Source organism: Cheilinus undulatus, linkage group 9 (assembly GCF_018320785.1).
Source record: "Cheilinus undulatus linkage group 9, ASM1832078v1, whole genome shotgun sequence".
NCBI classification, from domain to species: Eukaryota; Metazoa; Chordata; class Actinopteri; order Labriformes; family Labridae; genus Cheilinus; species Cheilinus undulatus.
In genome coordinates this window covers 47,332,583-47,352,997 of record NC_054873.1, presented here as the reverse complement: position 1 = coordinate 47,352,997, position 20,415 = coordinate 47,332,583, and the positions used below count along the sequence as shown (strand labels likewise).

The window sequence follows — 20,415 nt, the reverse complement described above, 5'->3', positions numbered from 1 at the left end:
AGGGGCAAAAATGTTCAAGATTACTGGTGTGTGGCAAAAATGGGTGGAAAAATTGTTTAAAAGGGTTAAAAAGTGGCAAAAATAAATAATCCAACATCAGAACCCAGTTTTAGTTAGAAACCCTTTTCAGCTCCAGAATTAAACTGCTAGCCAGGACTCATGTTTGCACCAGTGCTTTTCTTGGTCTTTTCTTGGTAGAAATCATACTGACAATAGTGTTAATACTTTCCTCTGCCCACCTTTACTGTGCACCTAACTGTTGAATCAAACAAGAGATTTTCTACTGAGCAGAAGTTGTCATCTGTTAAGACAAACTCTGATATGTTTTCATGGTCAAACACAAGAGAAAATGTTGGCATAGTGGTAATGTTGCACAAAAGATGGGATGAAAAAGCACTGGTATCTGCAGCTAGCTAAATAATTATTTTAAACACTGGTTTTGGTCCTCATTTTTACCATTGAGACATCTCTAGGTTATGGTTTAAACCCCTTTCACACATGCACTGCTTTTGTGAAAATGTACAGCATTTTCATGGCTTTATCCAAACTTTTTCCAACCAGCCTTTGGTTAAAATTCTCTCTTTGGTGTTTATGGTCTAGTGGTTAGGCCACACCCTGTGTACACGGGCTGCCCAGGTTCAAGTCTGGCTCTCTTCTCCCACTCTCTCATCCCTGCTTCTGATTCAATCCACTCTCCTCCATATCAATAAAGACATAAAAAGCTCCAAAAGCCCATAAATAGATCTTTAAAAAGATCTGTGTCTGATTTAATAAATCAGAAATATTCATGGCAAATGAGTAGATGAGGACATTATGTTGAGCAGAGTTTCTCTGCTTTATTACGTGCCTTAGTTGTTAGTATTATGTTTTCTATTGTTGTGCCTCTATTCCTCTAATCAGCCGCACTAACTCTCCAAAACCAAATTTGGTATTTTGAGTTGTACGAGTGAGTCTCCCACTGAATGTTACATGTGAATAAATGCATTTCCTGTGAATATCAGGGCCTGAATGTCAGCAAAGCATTGGGGAAACTGCCATGAGTGCATCTAAGAAAGGCTATTGTATCATTTTATTTGAAAATATTGAGCTTTTGTAAGCTAAAAAAAGCAAACCTCTTTGTTGATTTGGTTAGTGTCGGCCACTTTGCCGTTGATGGGGGGGCTGTGGAGAGGAGGGACAGGCATGGGCTGCATGGCGATGAGCTGGACTTTGTTTGGGACTCTCCTGCTGGCCTCTGTGGCACGAGACATCCGATCAACATGCTCAAAGATGGATGCCGAGGATAGCTGCTCGTTTGTACCATTCATAGGTGGAGGACCTGGGCAAATAAAGGGAAAAACATGAGTCAGTATCAGTCAGCAGACTCTGGTCATGAAAAGTTTGAATGTGGCTGTGAACTAAAGGGATGGAGCAAGGACAATCATGAGTACAGATCTCAGCCAGACATCAACCTTCATTTAAAGCGACATTAATTTATCTAAGACATGACTTATAAAGGAAGTGGGGAGTTAATGTTTCTTGTGGGAACATGAAATGATCTCTTATTCTATTTCTAAAAGCCAAATGTGATTTCAAACAACGGCTCGGCCTTTGTTTGATTGTCTTTTCGCTGTGACTGGCAGACAGTGATGGATGGTGGGAACAGAAAACTAGTAGGAGCAGACAGACGAACAGCACAGACACAGCTGCTGGAGGTCAAACCTGAATCTACAGAGGCACAGACAGAGAGAAGACAAACTCTTACCAATTCTATTTTTGCCTGGAAACAGCAACAGAGAGAACAAAGAGATTTATTGAGGAGAAGGAGAAAAACAGGAGCAGTTGAGACAGAAGGAGATACTGTGTATTTACTATGAAAATAAAAAAGCCTGGACTGTCATCTACATCTGAAAAAGCCTCTCATCTGCTCTTGTGCTATTCATTAGACTGAAAAGTGAAAGAAAGAGACATGAAACACACTGATACAAACATTTAATACATTAACACACAGAGTTACAGCAAGTCACACAGATAAATAATGATTGGACCATTTCAAATGACTGGAGTACTTGTCCCAGTATACATGAACATGTGGAATGTATGCCCCTCTCCACTGTAGAGCAGGGGTTCTCAACCTTTTCAGCCCGCGACCCCCAAAATAAAGGTGCCAGAGACCAGGGACCCCCACTGTACCTGAAGGTGGCTGACCACAGCCATGCACAAGTTGGAATAGTCATGTGTATAAAGGGGGATAAATGGGAGAGCTGTCTGGCGCCCAGTCAAACTGCGGGCCCACAGAGGTCAGCAAAACCACGGTCTATTGTAAAGTTAAGCTGTGATATCCATATTTCATATTGAATCTTAAAAAATAACCACTCTATTCAAAGAAACAAATATCTTTTTTAATCATTCGTGTAGTAAATAACCTTCTTAAAAATGTAAATCCCCTTTCTTTAAAAAAAAGAATTAAAATGGTTAAAAAATTGCTACAATGGGTTAATAATGGCAAAAATGATGGAAAAGGTGGGGAAACTGAATTGCAAAAGTAGGAGAAATGGGTTAGAAGTGGCAAAAATGGGCATAGATGGTATTAAATGGGAGTTAAAAGGTGGCTGGAATGGCTTTAAATTGGCAAAAGTGGCTGGAAATTTGGTGAAACGGGATGAAAAATTGATATAAACTGGCCAAAAACGGTTAACTGAGAAAGAAAAAATAGGCAGATATTAGCGGACACTGGTTAAACTGAGCCAATAAGCCACACCCACCGACAAAAATCATATCAACCATCTCAGGATTCCACTGAGAATTTTTGTGGCAAGTTTCATGGCTCCAGGAGTGTCATAAAGCCCATAAAATTCTACTTCCTGTTTTATGGCAGACAAAAATGTGCTATGGCCGTGCCTTTTGACGCAGACTTTTGAACATGTTTAAGGTCTGTGTGTTGCGAACCGCCTGGGAAAATATCAGCCTAATTCAAAAAGCCACGTAAGAAACATAATGTGAAATTCAGGAGAAGTGACTTCCTGTTGCCAAAGGGTGGTGCTGCACAATATATAAAAATTATGGCTATATGGATGTGTGCAGGCCTGGACTGCTCTCAGATACATCATTTTTCTTATATAACATAATGTACAGCAGAGACTATTTAAAAATTTATGGTGAGTAAAAATGATGACTTTTTGCTTGTAGCCCTCCTGTGTCTTCGCCCTCTGATGCCCTGTTAGAGCTTCTCTAAAAATATTTCAAAAGTCTAGATTTTTGAAACTCTGACTTGTCTAGACATCTTGTAAGCATAGTGACAGACAGAACATTAAACATTTCTGCCTGTCTCTTCAACAACCTTCCTCTAAACCCTGTGGCGGAGCGCAGCCGTCCCAGGCAGAGATTTATCAATAACAAAACAGAGACCATTCTTCTGTGGGTGAGTCAGCCTACCGTCTGTGTGCCTGACTGCCTCTGGCTCTGGCACGTATCGCTATGCAGGCTTGAATCTATCAACAAGCTGTCCGATAGAGTAACTTCAGTTATTTTTTCCTCTCCTGTCTCCTCTCTGGACTTCTTTGGAGCGATGAACAGAGTTCAAATGAGGCTTTACCTTCACCGTCCCCTTCTATAATCTGTATGTCACGGCTGCTCTTTTCCACAGTCTTTGCATGCTTGTTGTTTTTCACAGCTTCAGTCTCCCCTGCCCTCAAACTGGCCCTCCTGTCAGTCAAATCACGCTAGCTGGAGCTGCTCTCTCTTTATCTGCCCCTTCCTTTTAGCTTCCTCCGTCCCCTTCCCCCTCCTTCTTGGTGTTTGCTCTCTGTGTTTGGAGGACTGATGTGTGTTACCAAGGCGACTTACCGTTTAAAACATTGATGGGGACCTTGCGGGTCTGCTTGCTGTCGCTGGGCGTGGCGTGGCCTCTAAGGTTCTCTTCGTTTGATTCCCGCTCACTCGAATGGTCACTCACCACCGAGTCACCGTCTGACGGCGAGATCCTACACACACACACAGACGCCACCATGAATAATAGAAGAAGAAGAAGGCACTAACATCCTGAAATGGCATGCATAAATGAAAATCAGAGGTAAAAGCTGAGGGGAGTCTTCCAAGAAACAGTCACGTTACTTAGATTATATTCCTCAGAAATGTATTCAGCCAATTTAGGGGATATAACTTTTATTAGCCCAATAAAAATATGATTTATGAACTACAACAGTTATGTACTCTTAAGAACTTATCACTAAATGCAGCCATTAAAGTAATAAAAAAAGAATTAACTGATTCATTAAGCACATTTGTAAACAAGAATTGCCTCACAGGCAGACTGTTAAAAAGCACAGGTAAAGATGACTATTTAGATGTTAAAAAAAAAACACAAAATCATGAAATGCATCAAAAGTAAACCACACAATAATCTAAGAAAACAAGGTTAGCTACAAGTAACCCAATAGACAAGTAAATGCCCTTAAACATAGTATCATAATGTGACATATTTGTATAAATAAGTTTTGAAATAAAGTCAACTGAAGATTTTCGTGATGCTTAGATTCCTCTTGACAGATTTTATGATAAAAAAAAGCAAAATCATGACTTAAACCAAGCTGTCATGAATATTAAATTCAGAAATGATAAATATAGTATGCACATGTTGTCAAAACGTTATCAAATTCATATAAACAAGCCAACTAAGAAAGCTAAGCAATGAAAAACAAGCTCTGTCCCATAAATTATTGATTTGAAAATATGTCAAAAGCTTTTATTTTGGTTGACCGAGAGCCTAAAATGAGGAGAGGAGGAAAAGAAGACTTTTGGTAAAAACAAGCCCTATTAACCATCTTAAAAATATCATAATACTTTATTTTGATCAAGCAGTACTTCTAAACAAGTGCTTAACAAATTTATTAGACCACCCCAACCCTAACCAAAGGTTTATGCCACAGCTGCCCTAAATTAACAGCACTGGTAATTACCAAAATCACTTTTTATGTTTCTGCAATGGTTAATACACCAATATGTAGAAGCTCTTTAACCCAAATGATATTTTTAATGCTAAAATATCATTATTATTGTTATCTATGAATTTTCAAATTTACTGATTCACAAGAAAACTGAAAAAATAGTAAAGCACATTATTATTTCTTGATTATTATGTCAAATTATAGTTATTTACTTGCATTCCTGAACAGAAAAATCAGTTTTAGTGGTTGCATGTTATGATTGATTAATTTCTGACTTCTCAGAGAAGCCCAGTGAGCCGGCTCAAATTTGGGTGAATTCAGTTTGAAATTCCTCATTCCTGTTCAAACTGGTAAAATGTGGAGAGCTCACTGAAAATGAAAGAGTCCACATTAAAGCACTTCATGATGCTGGATGGTCTCTGAGGCAAATATGACAGGTGGTCTAATAAATTTGTTAAGCACTGTATTTATATATACATATCAGCAGGTAAAAACCTAAACTATTGCTACTCAACATGTGGCTCTAGAGCCACACGTGGCTCTTATGTGTCTTATTTGAAATATTATTCAACCATAAAACCTTAAAAAAGGGAAACTTTGACCTCAGAAATTGTTCACTGCAAGTCACATCAATCAGTGTGTACAGTAGGCATTATAGTAAAACTTCATTGTCAACCTCTATTTTTTGTGTGTATTTCCATTGCTCTTATTTGCTATTTTTTCCTTTTATTTTTGCCACTTTTAACCTGCTTTTTCTATTTTTCCCCTTTTCTGCAACTTTTCACCCATGAAAGCTGCCTTTTGCCATTAAATGCCACTTTTTTCAATTTTTGCCACCTTTTTGTTGCTTTTTGCCCAGTTTATTCACTTTTCACTAATTTTTTGCCACATTTTTGCCACATTTTTGACCAATTTTGCCACCTGTAACTAATTTTTATGTCACTTCTCCCTGATTTTTGCCACTTTTTCTCCCCACTTTTGCCACCTTTAACTTATTTTTATTGCCACATTAGGCATATTAACCCTTTTCACCACTTAAGACTGCGGCTCTTGCAAAGATATTTTTCAACAATTTGGCTCTTTGAGCAGGTTTGAGTAATTGTGCCTTCAACGGTTAAATTTTTGTATTAGGGATATTTAAATTTCTACTGGTATTTCCAGACAATATATGTCCATGTAATCCAAAATAATCATTTCATGTTTTATTCCTAAATCTTGATATTTGACAAAGAATATATCTACACATTTCTGGTAGGGTCAAGTGTTTGTTTTTTGTCAGTTTCTTAAACAAAGAGAGAGGAAATCAGTTCCAGTACAGGAGAGGCATGGTGTTCTTTGCAGAGACAAAACAGCTTTATGAATATATTGTTAGCCTCATGGCATAATTGCCTAGGTCATTTTGTGGCCAAATTGTGATATCAGTCTAATTCTACTCTCCTAACGCTGCTGATTCATTGTGCTTTATTACATATATCTTCGCCAATCAGAGTGCTTGTTACTGCCCATAATCACTGTAAGCCTAAGTCATCTATTAATTATTATCTTTATTATCTATTAAGTGGCTTTTACTGTTATGTAGTCCTTGTTGTGGCTTTTCTTTGTTTTTAAAACTTGTTCACACATCTGGTAGACCTTAGCATTACGGTATAAACAAAAAAAAAACCTATGTGTTTGCCAAGATATGTTTTTTCTTTTGTTTCTGAAAAAAAGTAAAGAAAAAGTAAAACTAGTTGGAACCAGTTTCTTGATTAAAAATAGAGACTTAAGGACTGATTCAGGGTCTCTATGCTGGTTCTTCCCCTGCTCTTTGATTCCTAATGGAATAACCTTTATAAATATAACTCACTATAATTTAATCCTCTCATTATGATGCTTACATAAACTCATTTTGAGCAGCTTTTCTAAGCCTGCCTCCAGTCTGACAGAGCATTTACCTTTCTCTCCTGCGGCTGCTGCGTGACGCCTTAGTGGAGGAGACTGATGTTTTGGAAACCGGAGTGGGGATCTCCCCGTTCTCAGACGGGCTGAAGCCGTCTTTAATGGACACGGGCAGCGCTCCAGGGCCCGGCCCTGGCGGGACGGGCTCCTGAATAACCATGACATCATCCTTACTCTGTTGGCCGAGGTGCAGCTTGGCAAAGTCAAAACCTTTCACACTGGGAGCCTGCAACTGGGGACAGAGAGTGAAGAGGGGGATATAATGAATTCAGGAAAAAGTGGATCTGGTGGAGGTTTTTCCCTGAGAGGGAGTGAGTAAATTAGAAGTATAAAATATTTGTGTCTGATAACAGAGATGTATTCAATAACGTACTATTCATTATCTTTAGCATGAGCTTCAGCAGGATTACTTTTGTAGTAGACACAGTGCTGTGTAAAAGTCTTTGCCCCCTTCCTGATATATTGCATAATTGTCACACTTAGATATTTCAGAAAATCAAACAAAGTTTACTCGAGTTAATAAAAAATGCAGTTTTTAAATGATGATTTCATTTATTAATAGAATAAAAACCATCCAAAGCTACTTGGCCCTATGTGAAAAAGTCATTGCCCACTAAAGCCTAATGACTGGTTGTTGCAACAGCAACTGCAAGCAGGTCCGTTTGCAGGTTTGCAATAGCTGGCAATGAGTCCTTCACATTGACCTGCAGGAATTTTGATCCACTCTTCTTTGCAGAATTTCTTTATTCCAGCCACATTGGAGGGTTTCCCAGAATGCCACAGCCACTCGATCAGATTTAAGTCCAGACCATGACTTGGCCACTCCAAAATTTCAATTTTTTTGAGCCATTTAGTGGTGGACCTTCTGGCGTGTTTGGGATCATTGTCCTGCTGCATAAAAAGTGATTTTGATTTTGAGGTCATGAACTGCTGGCTCTACTTCAGGATTTTCTGGTAGAGGGCAGAATTCATCAATTCCATCAACAAGGCTAAGTGGTCCAGGTCCTGAAGCAGCAAAGCAGCCCCAGACCATCACACAACAACCACCATGTTTGATGATATTCTGTGTTAGTTTTACTCCAGATTAAACGGGACACACGCCTTCCAAAAAGCTCAACTGTTGTCTTATCAGTCCACAGAATATTTTCCCAAAAGTCTTGGGGATAATCAGGATGTTCTTTGTCAAGTGTGAGATTGGTCCGCAGAGGTTTTTGCTGTGGAACTCTTCCACAGATACTATTTTTGCTCAGTCTCTTAACTGAGTCAGGTGAGGCCTGTAGGTCTTTAGATGTTCTGAGTTCTTTTGGGACCTCCTGGATGAGTCTTCGATGCACTCTTGGAGTCATTAGGATAGGGTGGCCACTCCTGAGAAGGTTCACCACTGTTCCAAGTTTTCTCCATTTGTGGATAATGGCTATCACCATGGTTCGCTGGAGTCCCAAAGTCTTAGAAATGGCTTTGGACCCTTTCTAGACTGATAGATGTCAAGGCATTTGTTTGGAGCCAGGTAGGTTTGGATGGCTTTTTCCCTTACTAAATGAAATCATAATTGAAAAACGATATTTTTGCATTTAACGTTCTGTCAGAAACCCTAAAACTCCATAATTAAATCACAAACAAAATCAGCATATTGTTTGATTCATTGCACTGATATCAGCTCTGACATTTACATCAATCAGAAAATTTTCAAGTTGGCTTTCAAGTATTTTTGCTTTGATTAATTTACTGGTTATTCTTCTTAACCGACGTGCAATCCTTTCTAAACACAGAGGTGCTCAGATGAGCTCTGAGCTTGTTTTTAGGCTGACGACTGAAATATAGACATCTAAGACGCAGACTCAGACAGACAGACATTAATGAATAAAGAACTGAAAAGAAGAGGGACTGGAAGTCGTGTGGGGAACACTGAGCTGCTTTCTTTCCTCTGAGTCAGTGAGGATGGAGGCTGGAGATGAAGCAGTGAGAGTATCTGAGTGTAAAGCCCTGGGGAGTTTCCCACAGCAGAGGAGCAAACACAGGACGTCAGATCTCAACCCAAACTCTACCCGTGTGACTCTGAGACGTGTGTATGATGAAAGGAGAGGACTGACATGACATGCTCCTGTTAATTCTCTGAATTATACGTACACTCACGCTGAGTTCATTGATGTAAAATGCTGAGCTTTGAAGAGGCTTGTTGGTGTAAAACTGCTAATCCTGTCTGATGCTTGCCAACATAAAAAGAGTGCTAATCCAAAGAGGCAAAGAAAAAGTGTTTATGTATGTGCTCTCAGCTCCATATAAACAAGAAGAGGAAAGCACTGAAAAAGCTGCAGCTGAAATAATAAAGGATGCATCATTATAATTCAGACTGAGGCTGAATGAAGGAAAACATACATCTTCAGATATCCCCCACATCATATGCTGACTAATTACTAATTAAGCAGGTCTAAGGAGGAATTAGGGAACACCAACACACTGTATACACATGAAAATCACGTCTATAAATCTACTTCACAATAAAGGGACTTTTTTTTTCAATCAAAAGCATCTAAAAGTCTCAAAAGCTATGTCTGGAAAAGCACAGGATCTATTCACAAATGAGGAATCTCTGCAAGCAGGTCTCAAAAAACTTAAAATGTGGTGGAAAAGTTATTCTATTTCTGACATAAAATTCACAAAGAGAAATTATAATATATTCCAGCTTATTTGCACACAAAGGGAAATATTTCAAGCCTTTTTTGTCTTAATCTTGCTTTTGTCTTACAGATCATGCAAATTAAAGATCTGGAAACTATAAATAGTTGAATCTTACATAAGAAGAATTAAAAAAAGGCTTTATGATACAGAAATGTCGGCCATCTGAAAAGTATCTTCAGCTACGCACTCGGTACTTGTTTTGGGGTCCAACATTTCCAATATTTGCACTAATTACTGCACAGAGGCGATCAGTCTGTGGCACTGCTGGGGTGTTATGAAGCCCAGGTTGCTCTGCTTCTCAGCAGATGGAAGCATGAAGGGCTCCAAAACTTCCTGGTAGACAGCTGACAGCGCTGACTCTGGACTTGATAAAGCACAATGGACCAACAGCAGCAGACGAGATGGCACCTCAAACCATCACTGACTGGAAACTGAACTGGACTTCATGCACCTTGGATTCTGCGCCTCTCCGATCTTCTTCCAGACTCTTGGACCGTGATTTCCAAATTAGTAAAAGACCTTATATTTGTCTGAAAAAGACAACTTCAACCATTTGGATGCCATATTACCTGCTGATGTTGGTCTGCGGTGAGTTATCATTTTTATTCTATAAAGAGGAATCCCAAGTCAAGTAACATCCAGGTTCTCAGTTACCAACAAAAATGAGACAAGCGAAACACAGAAAATGTCCCCTTTGCTTTTTCAGGCAGTTTGATACTCAATTAAGAATCTTAAAAAACACATTTTCCATCTCTATCTTTATATTTCTCCAATTCTCATTTTTTCATTTTCCATTTTCTTGTTTTTCATTTTCCAAAAAGAAACAAATCAAAGAAAAATTTATTCTTTTTCATCTTTTATATTCGATCACAAAAAAGGAGGCTGCAACATTCATATTTTTTACTGTGCAATGGTTGTGAAAAATATAAAGTTCATATTAGAAGAGAAAACCCAGTAACTTAAAACAAAAACAACTGATGGGAAATAGGGCTGAATGATTTTGGAAAATAATCTAATTGCAATTGTTTTACCCAGTATTGCAAGTGTGATTTAATATTCGATTATTTCTAAAGTTCCTCATCTCAAGCATTTTACAACATAAACAAGCAATAATTCTCCTATACTACGATGACACAATAATAGATTTAACAAGGACAGAACAATTTCTAAAAAATATTTAATTGTGATGATTTTTTACTCAGTTTGCAAATTTTATATGAACTATCATTTTAAAGTTTTTGTTTTTTTTTCATTTTTTTGTACACTATCTTGAAAATATAGCACTAGAATGATTGCATGATATGTAATGCATCTCTGCTGCAAAAAAAAAACATTTTTTGGCTGGTATTTTGACAAAAATTTCAGGAAATATTGCACCTTCTGCGATTTGAAAACTGCATCAGGTCATATTGCGATTTAATCCAATTTGCAATGAATTGCCCAGCCCTAATGGGAAATTTTGAAAGGTACACTTTTCATTTATCCTTTTCTGTTTCTAAATTTGATATCAAACTGCCTGAAAGGTCCAAAGGCATGCTTTGTTTGCTTATTCTTAAACAGAAACAAGGAAACAGATTTCCAGCTGTTACTTGGCTTTGCATTTCTCATTTCAACATTAAAATCCGTTGGCCATAATAAAAGAATGACTGTACATTTAAGAACTTAAGACTGCTTTCAAAGCAGCCTGGATTTCACAACACCTCTGCAGTGCTATGGGATAATTGCCTCCATGCCATAATGGAATACATGTATGCCAGAAGAGCCCCAAAGAATATTGATGAACCTGCTATTCAGAGGGTCAACATGACTGTGTTACAATTCTTTATTTTGATTGGTTATGTGTAACATTCTCATATCTAAGATAGTTGTTTTTTTCATGAGATGTAATTCAGCCTGGCTGACTGTTTCACATACCCATGGCATGGGGTATGTTGAAAAACATAAGTCTGAGGGACATCCTATAGATGGTGCTTGGAAATGCAAGAACCCTCATAGGGTGATTGGACGAGTGTTCTGTCCGTCACATTCATTATTGGCTACTTCATGTGTGCCAAACAGGCGGCCATTATCACTGTTCACTACCAGTGGAGCTAGCTGGTGACTCAAACTCTTGCTGAAGCTGGTCGTTAGAAAAACAAAAACATCTTTTCTGCCATGAAAACCTTTCAGCATGGTTCTCGCCTTTGTTCTGAATAAAGAAATGTCCAGTTCTGATAAATCTGCTGCTATGCATCCACGCTCATCTCTTCACCAGCTGCCATTGCTTACAGGCATTTAGCTGCTGCAACTGCAACCCCATCTGCACCTATCGCCTCTTTCTTCTTAAATGATGCTGATTGTTCAGACCAGGAAAAAGCGTAACAGCTTGGCAAAATGGATCTGTCTGATGACAGACATGGAACCTGACCAGTCATCAGCTTTGCAGGATCAGCCATAGTTTTCAAGATTAAAACAACTAAAAGGCTTGGAATAAAAAAGGAAGTTTTCCACCTGATCTAATCAGAAAGCAGGAATCTCTACATCTACTGAGCATTATACCTCCTTTTTGGCTCTCCTTCCTTTATTTATCACTCTCTTTTTCTCTTCTTTCTTCGTCTCCGCTGCTTTCGTCGTCATCTTTTTGCTCTCTTGTCTTCTCTGCTCAGGTTGTTTAACGTCTTTCTTTTTAAACATCACCTTCTCTTCATCTGTTTCTTCTTCCTCTTCTTCTTCCTCCTCCTCCTCCTCCTCTTCTTCTTCCTCTTCCTCCTCTTCTTCCTCCTCCTCCTCAGTGCTTACATTCTGTTTGCTCTTTGGAGGAGCTGCTGGTGTCTAAGCAGAAGCAATCGTCGGCATAAATACTTGAAGTGATGACGCTGTTTCTGAACTATAAACTATTCAATAGTTCTGTGCTGTTTGTACACAACAACTACCTACTTCAGACGGCAAACACAGGCTAACTAGATCTGCTACGAAACCACCAGACACCGCTCTGTACCTTCCCTGCTTTAACCTCCTCCTCCTCCTCCTGTTCTTCTTCCTCTTCATACTCCTCCTCCTCCTCTTCTTCCTCGTACTCCCACTCACTTGACTCTACAGCGTTTTTAGCTGGAGAGAGCGTCTGCTGCAGAGAGGTTCTTGACTCTCCAAATGAAGTGGTGGACTGTGAGAGGGGGATGGTGTTAAGTGACAGATGATTGTGTTAAGCAGAGGGGCCAGACTGAGTGGAAGTTATTTCTGCACATTACTCTGATTGCATTTACCCAAAGTGGAAGAACAAGAGGTTCAAGTGAAAGTCAGCATGATGGAAAATGTGAGCTTCCTATGACCAATTGGCCTGGACATGAACAAGACCCCAAAGTGCTTGCAGAGTCATGTGGACTTCATATCTGGTTACAGACTCTACACAGAGCAGTAGAATCTCTGCACTGTCGGCATTAACCAATCATGTTATCAGCAGGATTTGGTGTATACAGATAAAAATACGTGTTTAGACTGATAAATTGATGGAAGGTTGTTCGCTGTGACATTTCAGCTCCTATTAATGGTTTTCATATGATTTATTTATCTCTGCAAACACATCTGCATCAAGGTACAGCTAGCAACTTCTTATAGATCAACCATTTCAATTCACGCCACAAATCTGCTTAACACTGCTTGTTTGAAGCCAATCAGTGGTTAGATTAAGGTAGAGAAGGAATCCTGTAAGGATCGAACCAAAGTGCATTCAAAAAGCATGACATCTAAAAGATTTCTTTTCTCCTTAAAGCAGTCCTGACAAAGCTTGTTTTGTTTTTTACTTTTTCCAAAAGTCAACCACAAAACTGTTCTTTCAGCAAGCTTAATTCACCTTAGTTGTAAGAAAATCACATAAAAATGTGATTATTTTCAGACTTATGCTGAAATAAGCATGAGTAAAAAGAGAGTTTGAGAGCACTCAGACTCTCGTCACTTTCTTCAGTTTTCTTACAATGTAGCCTGATGCTACAGTCGAAAAAATGTATCTTTATTCTCATTAATCTACACTCAGAATGCCATCATGACAGGGTGAAAACAGAATTTTAGAAATTTTTGCAAATTTATGAAAATTACAGAACTAAAATATCCCATTGACACAGTTTGAAATTGCAAAAAGCTCCACATAAAAGCCAAGCAGGCTTTCAGGAGAGGCTTCTGTCCTGCCACTCTGCCCAGTGGAGGGCTGCAGTGATGGTTATCCTTCTAGGACTCCATCCCATCTCCACACAGGATCTCTGAAGCTCAGTCAGCAACCATCCCGGTCTTGGTCCCCTCTCTTATAAAGTCCCTCCTTGGCAGATCACTCAGCTTGGCAGGACAACCAGCGAGGCTTTTCCACTATGACTTTTTGTTGCGCTGATCCAAACCAAGCTGTGCTGATTTACTTTTCCATCATCAGTTTGGCCACACTGGGCTACGCCGCACTGCACTGTGCCGCGCCGCGCCTAGAAGGGTCCTGCTCTGGAGCAGGACTAAAGCCCACAATAGAGACAGTCTTTCCAGTGTAACAACTAATGAATCGTATTAATTTATCTGGTGCTAGTAAAGCGTGCAGTTCTTGTTGCCTAACCCAAAAACATGATAGCATTCATTTTCTGCCATCCTAAAGACCCATAAATCAACTCTCAGAAGTCTTTTCTTTCACTTCTATATGAAAATTCTCTTTTTTTGATGACAAGCTTGAATTGTTTGTTTAATGATCATGGAAAGAGAGAGAGCCAATGGGGAAAAAGAAGGGTGGGGTGCAGTCAGTCTGAGTTTAGACACAGTTTGATTTTTGCTTTAGGATGATGTAAAGACAACCAGATCAGACCTCTTTGTTTTAAAAAATATGAAATCAGCTGCACACAAACTTGTATACATAGATATATAGATAAATATCCTTTAAATTACGGTTCTATACCTAAAACATTTGTCATAAAAGGGAAATATAATTGATCAAGTTTTTCAGTGAAATAAGTTGTTCTTTTTGCAGATATTCTGCTGCTCTCAAGGCACCACTGCAGGAATTCTTTGTAAGTTGAATATGCTATTATAATAAGAGCTGGTCTAAAAAAAGCAACACTTAATTTGCATCAGAAAAGGTGAACTTCAAACTTGGAGAAAGATCGTGCCTGTCCCTAAACACCTTAGGGCGAAATGGCCTTTGAAATCCTTAGGCCTAGCAGTGGCTTAACTATCACAAAAACTTTCTGTATACTGTTTAAACTTTTATAAAGTTTTTTTATTAAAGGAAAAATGACTGGATGGTAAAATGGGATCTGTACTCAGAGACACCTCTCATAAGGATGTGCAGCATAAAGGACAAGCGTAATAACAAACTTACTTCTGATGTTCATTTACTTTGGAGCAAAAAGGGAAGCAAAGAGAGGAAAACATCCCCACTGACATAAAGCAGAATAACATCTATTATAAGTGAAGTCAGAGAGGAAAATGAACCCTTCAACTGTGGTGTAAATGGTGAAAGAGTGTGTGAGGAAAATTCAAATGTTTTCGATCCAATGAAAGAGAGGCCAATTTTATGAGCTATCAGCCTAATGACGTCAGTCTAACTCGTGTCCCTTTGTATGGGTCGCTGCTGGGATCATTAAACTTTCACTGTTTCTAAAATAAGAAATAATGAACTCCAGATTGTTCAGCTCATTCATTACAATGACAGATACACCGAATTAATCAGCAGCTCATCTAGATTTAAAGTGAGTTCATCTCTTCTGCCTTTAATGCTTTATGCAGAAAATAGCAACATTCAAGACACTGGAAAGTACGATAACATAATGTAAAACTCTGATATAAAAAGGTTATTAAAGAAAAAATAATGTTATAATGTTTGATAATGTTTATTTCTCTAGATCCTTGCACTCCCAAAATGCTGGCCTGCGTGTGAAACATTCAGGGTCTAAAAGCAGAATGGGAGGTAGATCCTTCAATTATCAGGGAACTGTCCTTTGGAATCCTCTACGTACCTGTCGGGGTCCAAGAGGCAGACCACCTCTGTACCTTTAAGAGCGGCCTGAAAACTCTCCTCTTTGATAAAGCTTATAGTTAGGACTGGCTCAGACCTGGACCAGTCCTGAGTTAGTCTGCTATAGTCAGAAAACTCTCCTCTTTGATAAAGCTTATAGTTAGGACTAAACTTACAGACCTGGACCAGTCCTGAGTTAGTCTGGACTTTCCTCTTTGACAAAGCTTACAGTTAAGACTGGCTCAGACCTGGACCAGTCCTGAGTTAGTCTGCTATAGTCTGAAAACTCTCCTCTTTAAAAAAGCTTATAGTTAGGACTGAACTTACAGACCTGGACCAGTCCTGAGTTAGTCTGGACTTTCCTCTTTGATAAAGCTTACAGTTAGGACTGGCTCAGACTTGGACCAGTACTGAGTTAGTCTGCTATAGTCTTTTTTTCTCTCTTTATCTCTGTATGCATTTGTTTCATATTACTGCTTACTACTCAGGGTAGCTGGCATTCAAACATGCAGATTTTGCCGGAAGATGCCATCACAGCAGCAGCAGCTTGTCAAATGTTTTTTTCCCTAGACTCCTCCATAGGTTGGTCGATCTGCTAAAGTCTTCTTTTTTGATGATCTTTGAATTTAGCATAGGAGTTTCCTTCTCTTGCAGTGGCTTGTTTTTCTGCCCTTCCTTTGCCTGTTAGATGTGCCAAATGTTCAGTTCCTCTTACTCCTCCTTTCCCAGCAATTGTGTATGTAATAAATATAGTTTATTTCAAGATTTGGAGGCATGAGTTTCTCTGGAGATGTGACATGCAGCACAGATTCAAAGCCTTTATTTGCAGTCGTAGCTAGCCAGTTATGAAGTGACTTGTTTATGTCCCAGTAACTGTAACACATCAAACATTTAAATAACTGCTTTAAATGCAATACCAGTTCCAAGTATCAGTCTTGTTAACTACTAGTTGTATCAGCCTGGAGAAACCATTATCAGTCATAAAGTCACCCACTTTGCAACACTGCTCATTCTCTACCTTCTGCCTCTGCTGGATGGAGGTCATGGCGTCCGGCTGGAACTCCAGCTTATCCGTCCGACACAGTTTCCAGTACAGGATGGAGATGATGATGATTACCACGATGAGAGGAATCACCACGCCGATGACGATCCACACATTGGTGTTCTCAGTGTCTGAAGGCGAGGATGCAACCTTCTCCACAGCTGCATAGGAAGAAAATAACTCTCTTAGTTTCTGCCATTTCATTCTTAGTCTTTACAAACACTCTGAGAATGCAAAGCTTTGGATCCACTATCCTTAAGTGCTCTTGTCTTAGTGCTGTAATCTTCAATGCAGGCCTTCATTAGATTTAATTAACACTCATTTCGTCCCCAGGGAAAGGACTGTAAGAGATCACAGTCAGCACAGAGACACAGTCCCTGGAGGGGCCCTCATTAGGCCTTCATCCCTTGTTTAGATTCCTAACGAGGAAGACAGGCTTTTAATACGGCGTGTACGGAGGGAGGTAATTAGCTCAAATGTTGCTATAAACATACAAAAGAACACAAGGAGCTCTTACAAGACCCCCATAAAAATCTCACTAGTAATTAGTCCTTTTCTGTCTCCCACTGGTCCAACAGCTATTAGCACAGAGCAGAGAAAATGTAAGCAGACCTTGAAAAGTAACTCTGCAGGGTGCACTTTTCACAACGAGGGGAAAAAAGTTCTTGTAAAACGCTTTATCTGAAGTCATGGGCAAAACAAAACAATCATAACCATGACAGAAAAAATAAAAAACATATTTACACTGATGAGGTGTCCTTGGTCTATATAAGTAAAAATCATTCAATTAACACCACACCAACAACTGCTGCTGCTCCCTGATTAAGTCAACAGCAGTCATTGTGTACTGGCTTATAGTTGAGCTGCTCTATCGTGGCAAAAAAAGTATTCATGATTGTTTTGATTGATATCAAGATTATTAAGCATGATTACACACCAATTTTGCATCTGAATGCGTGAATCCAAACAACATCTAAGTAAACTGTTGTTTTGCTCTGAGGGGCAGCCAGAGCTTTAGAACATAAAGTGTTAAAATGTCTTGGTTTAAGAGCTTTCACTGGACTGATCCTACACAGAAAAAGTTGAAGAGATGTGCTCTCAACTAAATGAAGGAAACTACAGCATCACTCAAACCCCTTGAGTCATTAATTCAAAGCAAGAGATACTCACGCTGTGCCAAAATTCCCTGAACACGATATCCTAAGACGATGGCAGCCCTTTGAACATCCAGACTGTTGAGAAGGTTTGCAGCTTGATCTGCAGGCATCCTCTGACCACTGGGACCCTCCACAAAATACACAATCTCCAGGGGGTTGTCTGCACCCTCCAGCCGGGACGCACTGACAACCTAGGAGATAAAAACAAAAAGATTTAGTATTTTATATCACCAGGAACTTCCTTCTTGTGAGGGCAAAGCATATACTTCTGCACCTCCATGTTACATTTCACAGAAACATTTTTTCCTCTATTTTTGTAACTAAAACAAATATTTACACATGCGCAAGAAAACAATAACACATAGAAGAATAATATTACACATGTGATGTGTCAGCTCATGGTTTGTTTGTCCACTATAGAGTCCTCATTGTTTAAATATTTCTCCATGTTGTTTAATATGTCTGTGTGAGTGTGCAGTCTCCCCGTGGATGCCCCGAGGCGCAGCAGTCTGCCGTCTGCATTACTGGAAAGAGTAAAGTGCGGGTCATGCCTGGGTTGACACAGAAAAACGGCTGGGCAGACTCTCTCATCCAGGCTCTAATCCAGTCCATGCACGCTTATTAGAGTGGAAAGACGTGAGCGTCAATATGTGTGTTACTGCACGACCCCATTTCCACCTCCTCTTTTATCTGTGGAGGCAGACTCCTGAGGTATTCTCACAGGTGACGACAACAATACTCTGATCCTGTTCTGATGGTTAAGGGCGTCTGATATAGGAGTCTTTTGTAATTGTGCTTTTGTGTAAGGGAGCGAGACAGAGATTTCCTCTGAGGTTCAGATGCTCACTATCATTATATCCAACAAACACTTGAGGATGAGGCTTTGAAATGCAAAAGAAAGCTAAATGAGCTTTTGTGCAGAGAGCATCCTGCCATGAGAAACACAAGCAAAATAATAAAGCTTCTTTGTCACGCCGAGCGAGTTATTGAGTTTCAAAATAATCACGACTTTGGCTGTAATTAATCAGTTATTGTGTCATGATGTTGTGATCGTTTTGAGCATCTATTTTCCACAAGCCACCAACCAGCTCTCACTTTAATTTAAGTGAGGAGCAAAGGGAGCAATGGCACATGCTCTGGTTAGTTTGAAAAGAATGAGAGCTAAAGAGGATGAGGGTTGACAAGAAATGGACGCATTTCTTGATGTTTCTTTTAATAATGCAAAAATGTAGTTTTGATAAGAAAAAAAACAGATGTGTATGCAACATCTTGTAAGCTCATCTCACTACAATACCTGCATTAAGTCACTCAAACATTACAAATAAAACACTAAAATCAACTTCAGCTTGCTATTTTTAACTTCACCACTATTTGTTTTTGAATATAACATGATAAAGAATCACATTTTCATTTCCTAAACAATGCAGGGATCGTTAATCACAAGGTTTACTTCCCTCATCCCTAAGCTCGCTCTCCAGCGACCCAGGCAATCCTGTTTCTTGCAGCCTGTGGTGTAGTGGGGCCTGCAGAAGTGGCTATACTCTTAATACAGTGTATGCGACCCACCATTTAACAAAGGATTATTGGTGTTATAGATCACTTTTTTGCATTTTTGTCACTTAAAAATAGGCCTTTTGTATTTGCACATTGGCTACCATCTTCTGCTGTTTGACTCTGCATGGTATGGATTATTATGACACTGTGATGACAGAAGAAAACTGATAGAAACTAGCCCTGCATGCTCCACTAGCCTCAATATACACAGTGCATTCAGAAAGTATTCAGACCCCCTTCACTGTATTCAGTTTTGTTATGTTTGCAGCCTGATGCTACAGTGGAAAAATGTATTTTTATGCTCATCGGTTTACAATCTGTGCCCCATTATGACTAAATGAGAATTGAAAAATTTTTTGCTAATTCATTGAAAATAAAATACTGAAATATCATACTGACATAAGGATTTAGACCCTTTGTAAAAACACTCAAAATTTAGCTCAGATGCTGAGATGTTTCTACACCTTGATTGGAGTGCACCTGGGGTAAATCAATTTGATTGGACATATTTGGAAAGTCACACCCCTCTCTATAGAAGGCCTCACAGCTGACAATACCAGAGCAAAAACTAAGCCATGAGGTCAACGGATATGCCTGCAGAGCTCAGAGACAGGATTGTTGACAGGTCCTACAGAAGTGCCACTTTTCTTGTTTATGTATATTTTTTTTTTTTTTATCAAAATGAGAACAACATAAAAACCCCCATCAATATGAAAACTGGTAACAAATTTGCATTTAGAGCAAAAATAGCAATAAGTTTTGTTTTTCCAAATCATTTATTTGATCTAACACAGTGCGGGTTATAATATAGAATGATTTATTGCTTGTATTTGTTTGATGGGGAACCTAAAAATAATTGCAAATGCAATATTGGAGAAAATAATCGCAATTAGATTATTTTTGCTAATCATTCAGCTCTCATGGGGAAGGCTACAAAAAAACTGCTGAAATGACAGTTCCCAAGAGCGAAGTGGCCTCCAGAATTCTCAAATGGAAGAAGTTTTGCACAACCAGGACTCTTCCAAGCGCTGGTTGCCCAGCAAAATGGAGCAATTGGGGGGAAGGGCCTTAGTAAGAGAGGTGACCGAGAACATGATGGTCAATTTGACTGAGCTCTGGAGATCCTGGGTGGAGATGGGACAAAGATCCAGGACAACCATC

General features: G+C 39.2%; 1 protein-coding gene across 3 annotated transcripts in view; it reads right to left on the bottom strand.

Moving 5' to 3' along the window:
- si:ch211-1e14.1 (UPF0606 protein KIAA1549) overlaps positions 1-20,415 on the bottom strand; it is a 93,990-nt gene that overhangs the window by 19,493 nt on the left and 54,082 nt on the right. For 2 of the 3 annotated variants that reach the window (XM_041796624.1, XM_041796626.1), the window contains exons 10-15: positions 17,714-17,891; positions 16,520-16,704; positions 6,860-7,095; positions 3,826-3,962; positions 1,745-1,759; positions 1,113-1,318 (exon numbers count right to left, since the gene is read on the bottom strand). In XM_041796624.1, the coding sequence (XP_041652558.1) occupies positions 1,113-1,318; positions 1,745-1,759; positions 3,826-3,962; positions 6,860-7,095; positions 16,520-16,704; positions 17,714-17,891 (957 nt within the window). The remainder of the gene's footprint in view (positions 1-1,112; positions 1,319-1,744; positions 1,760-3,825; positions 3,963-6,859; positions 7,096-16,519; positions 16,705-17,713; positions 17,892-20,415) is intronic. The other variant, XM_041796625.1, reaches the window with a different exon arrangement.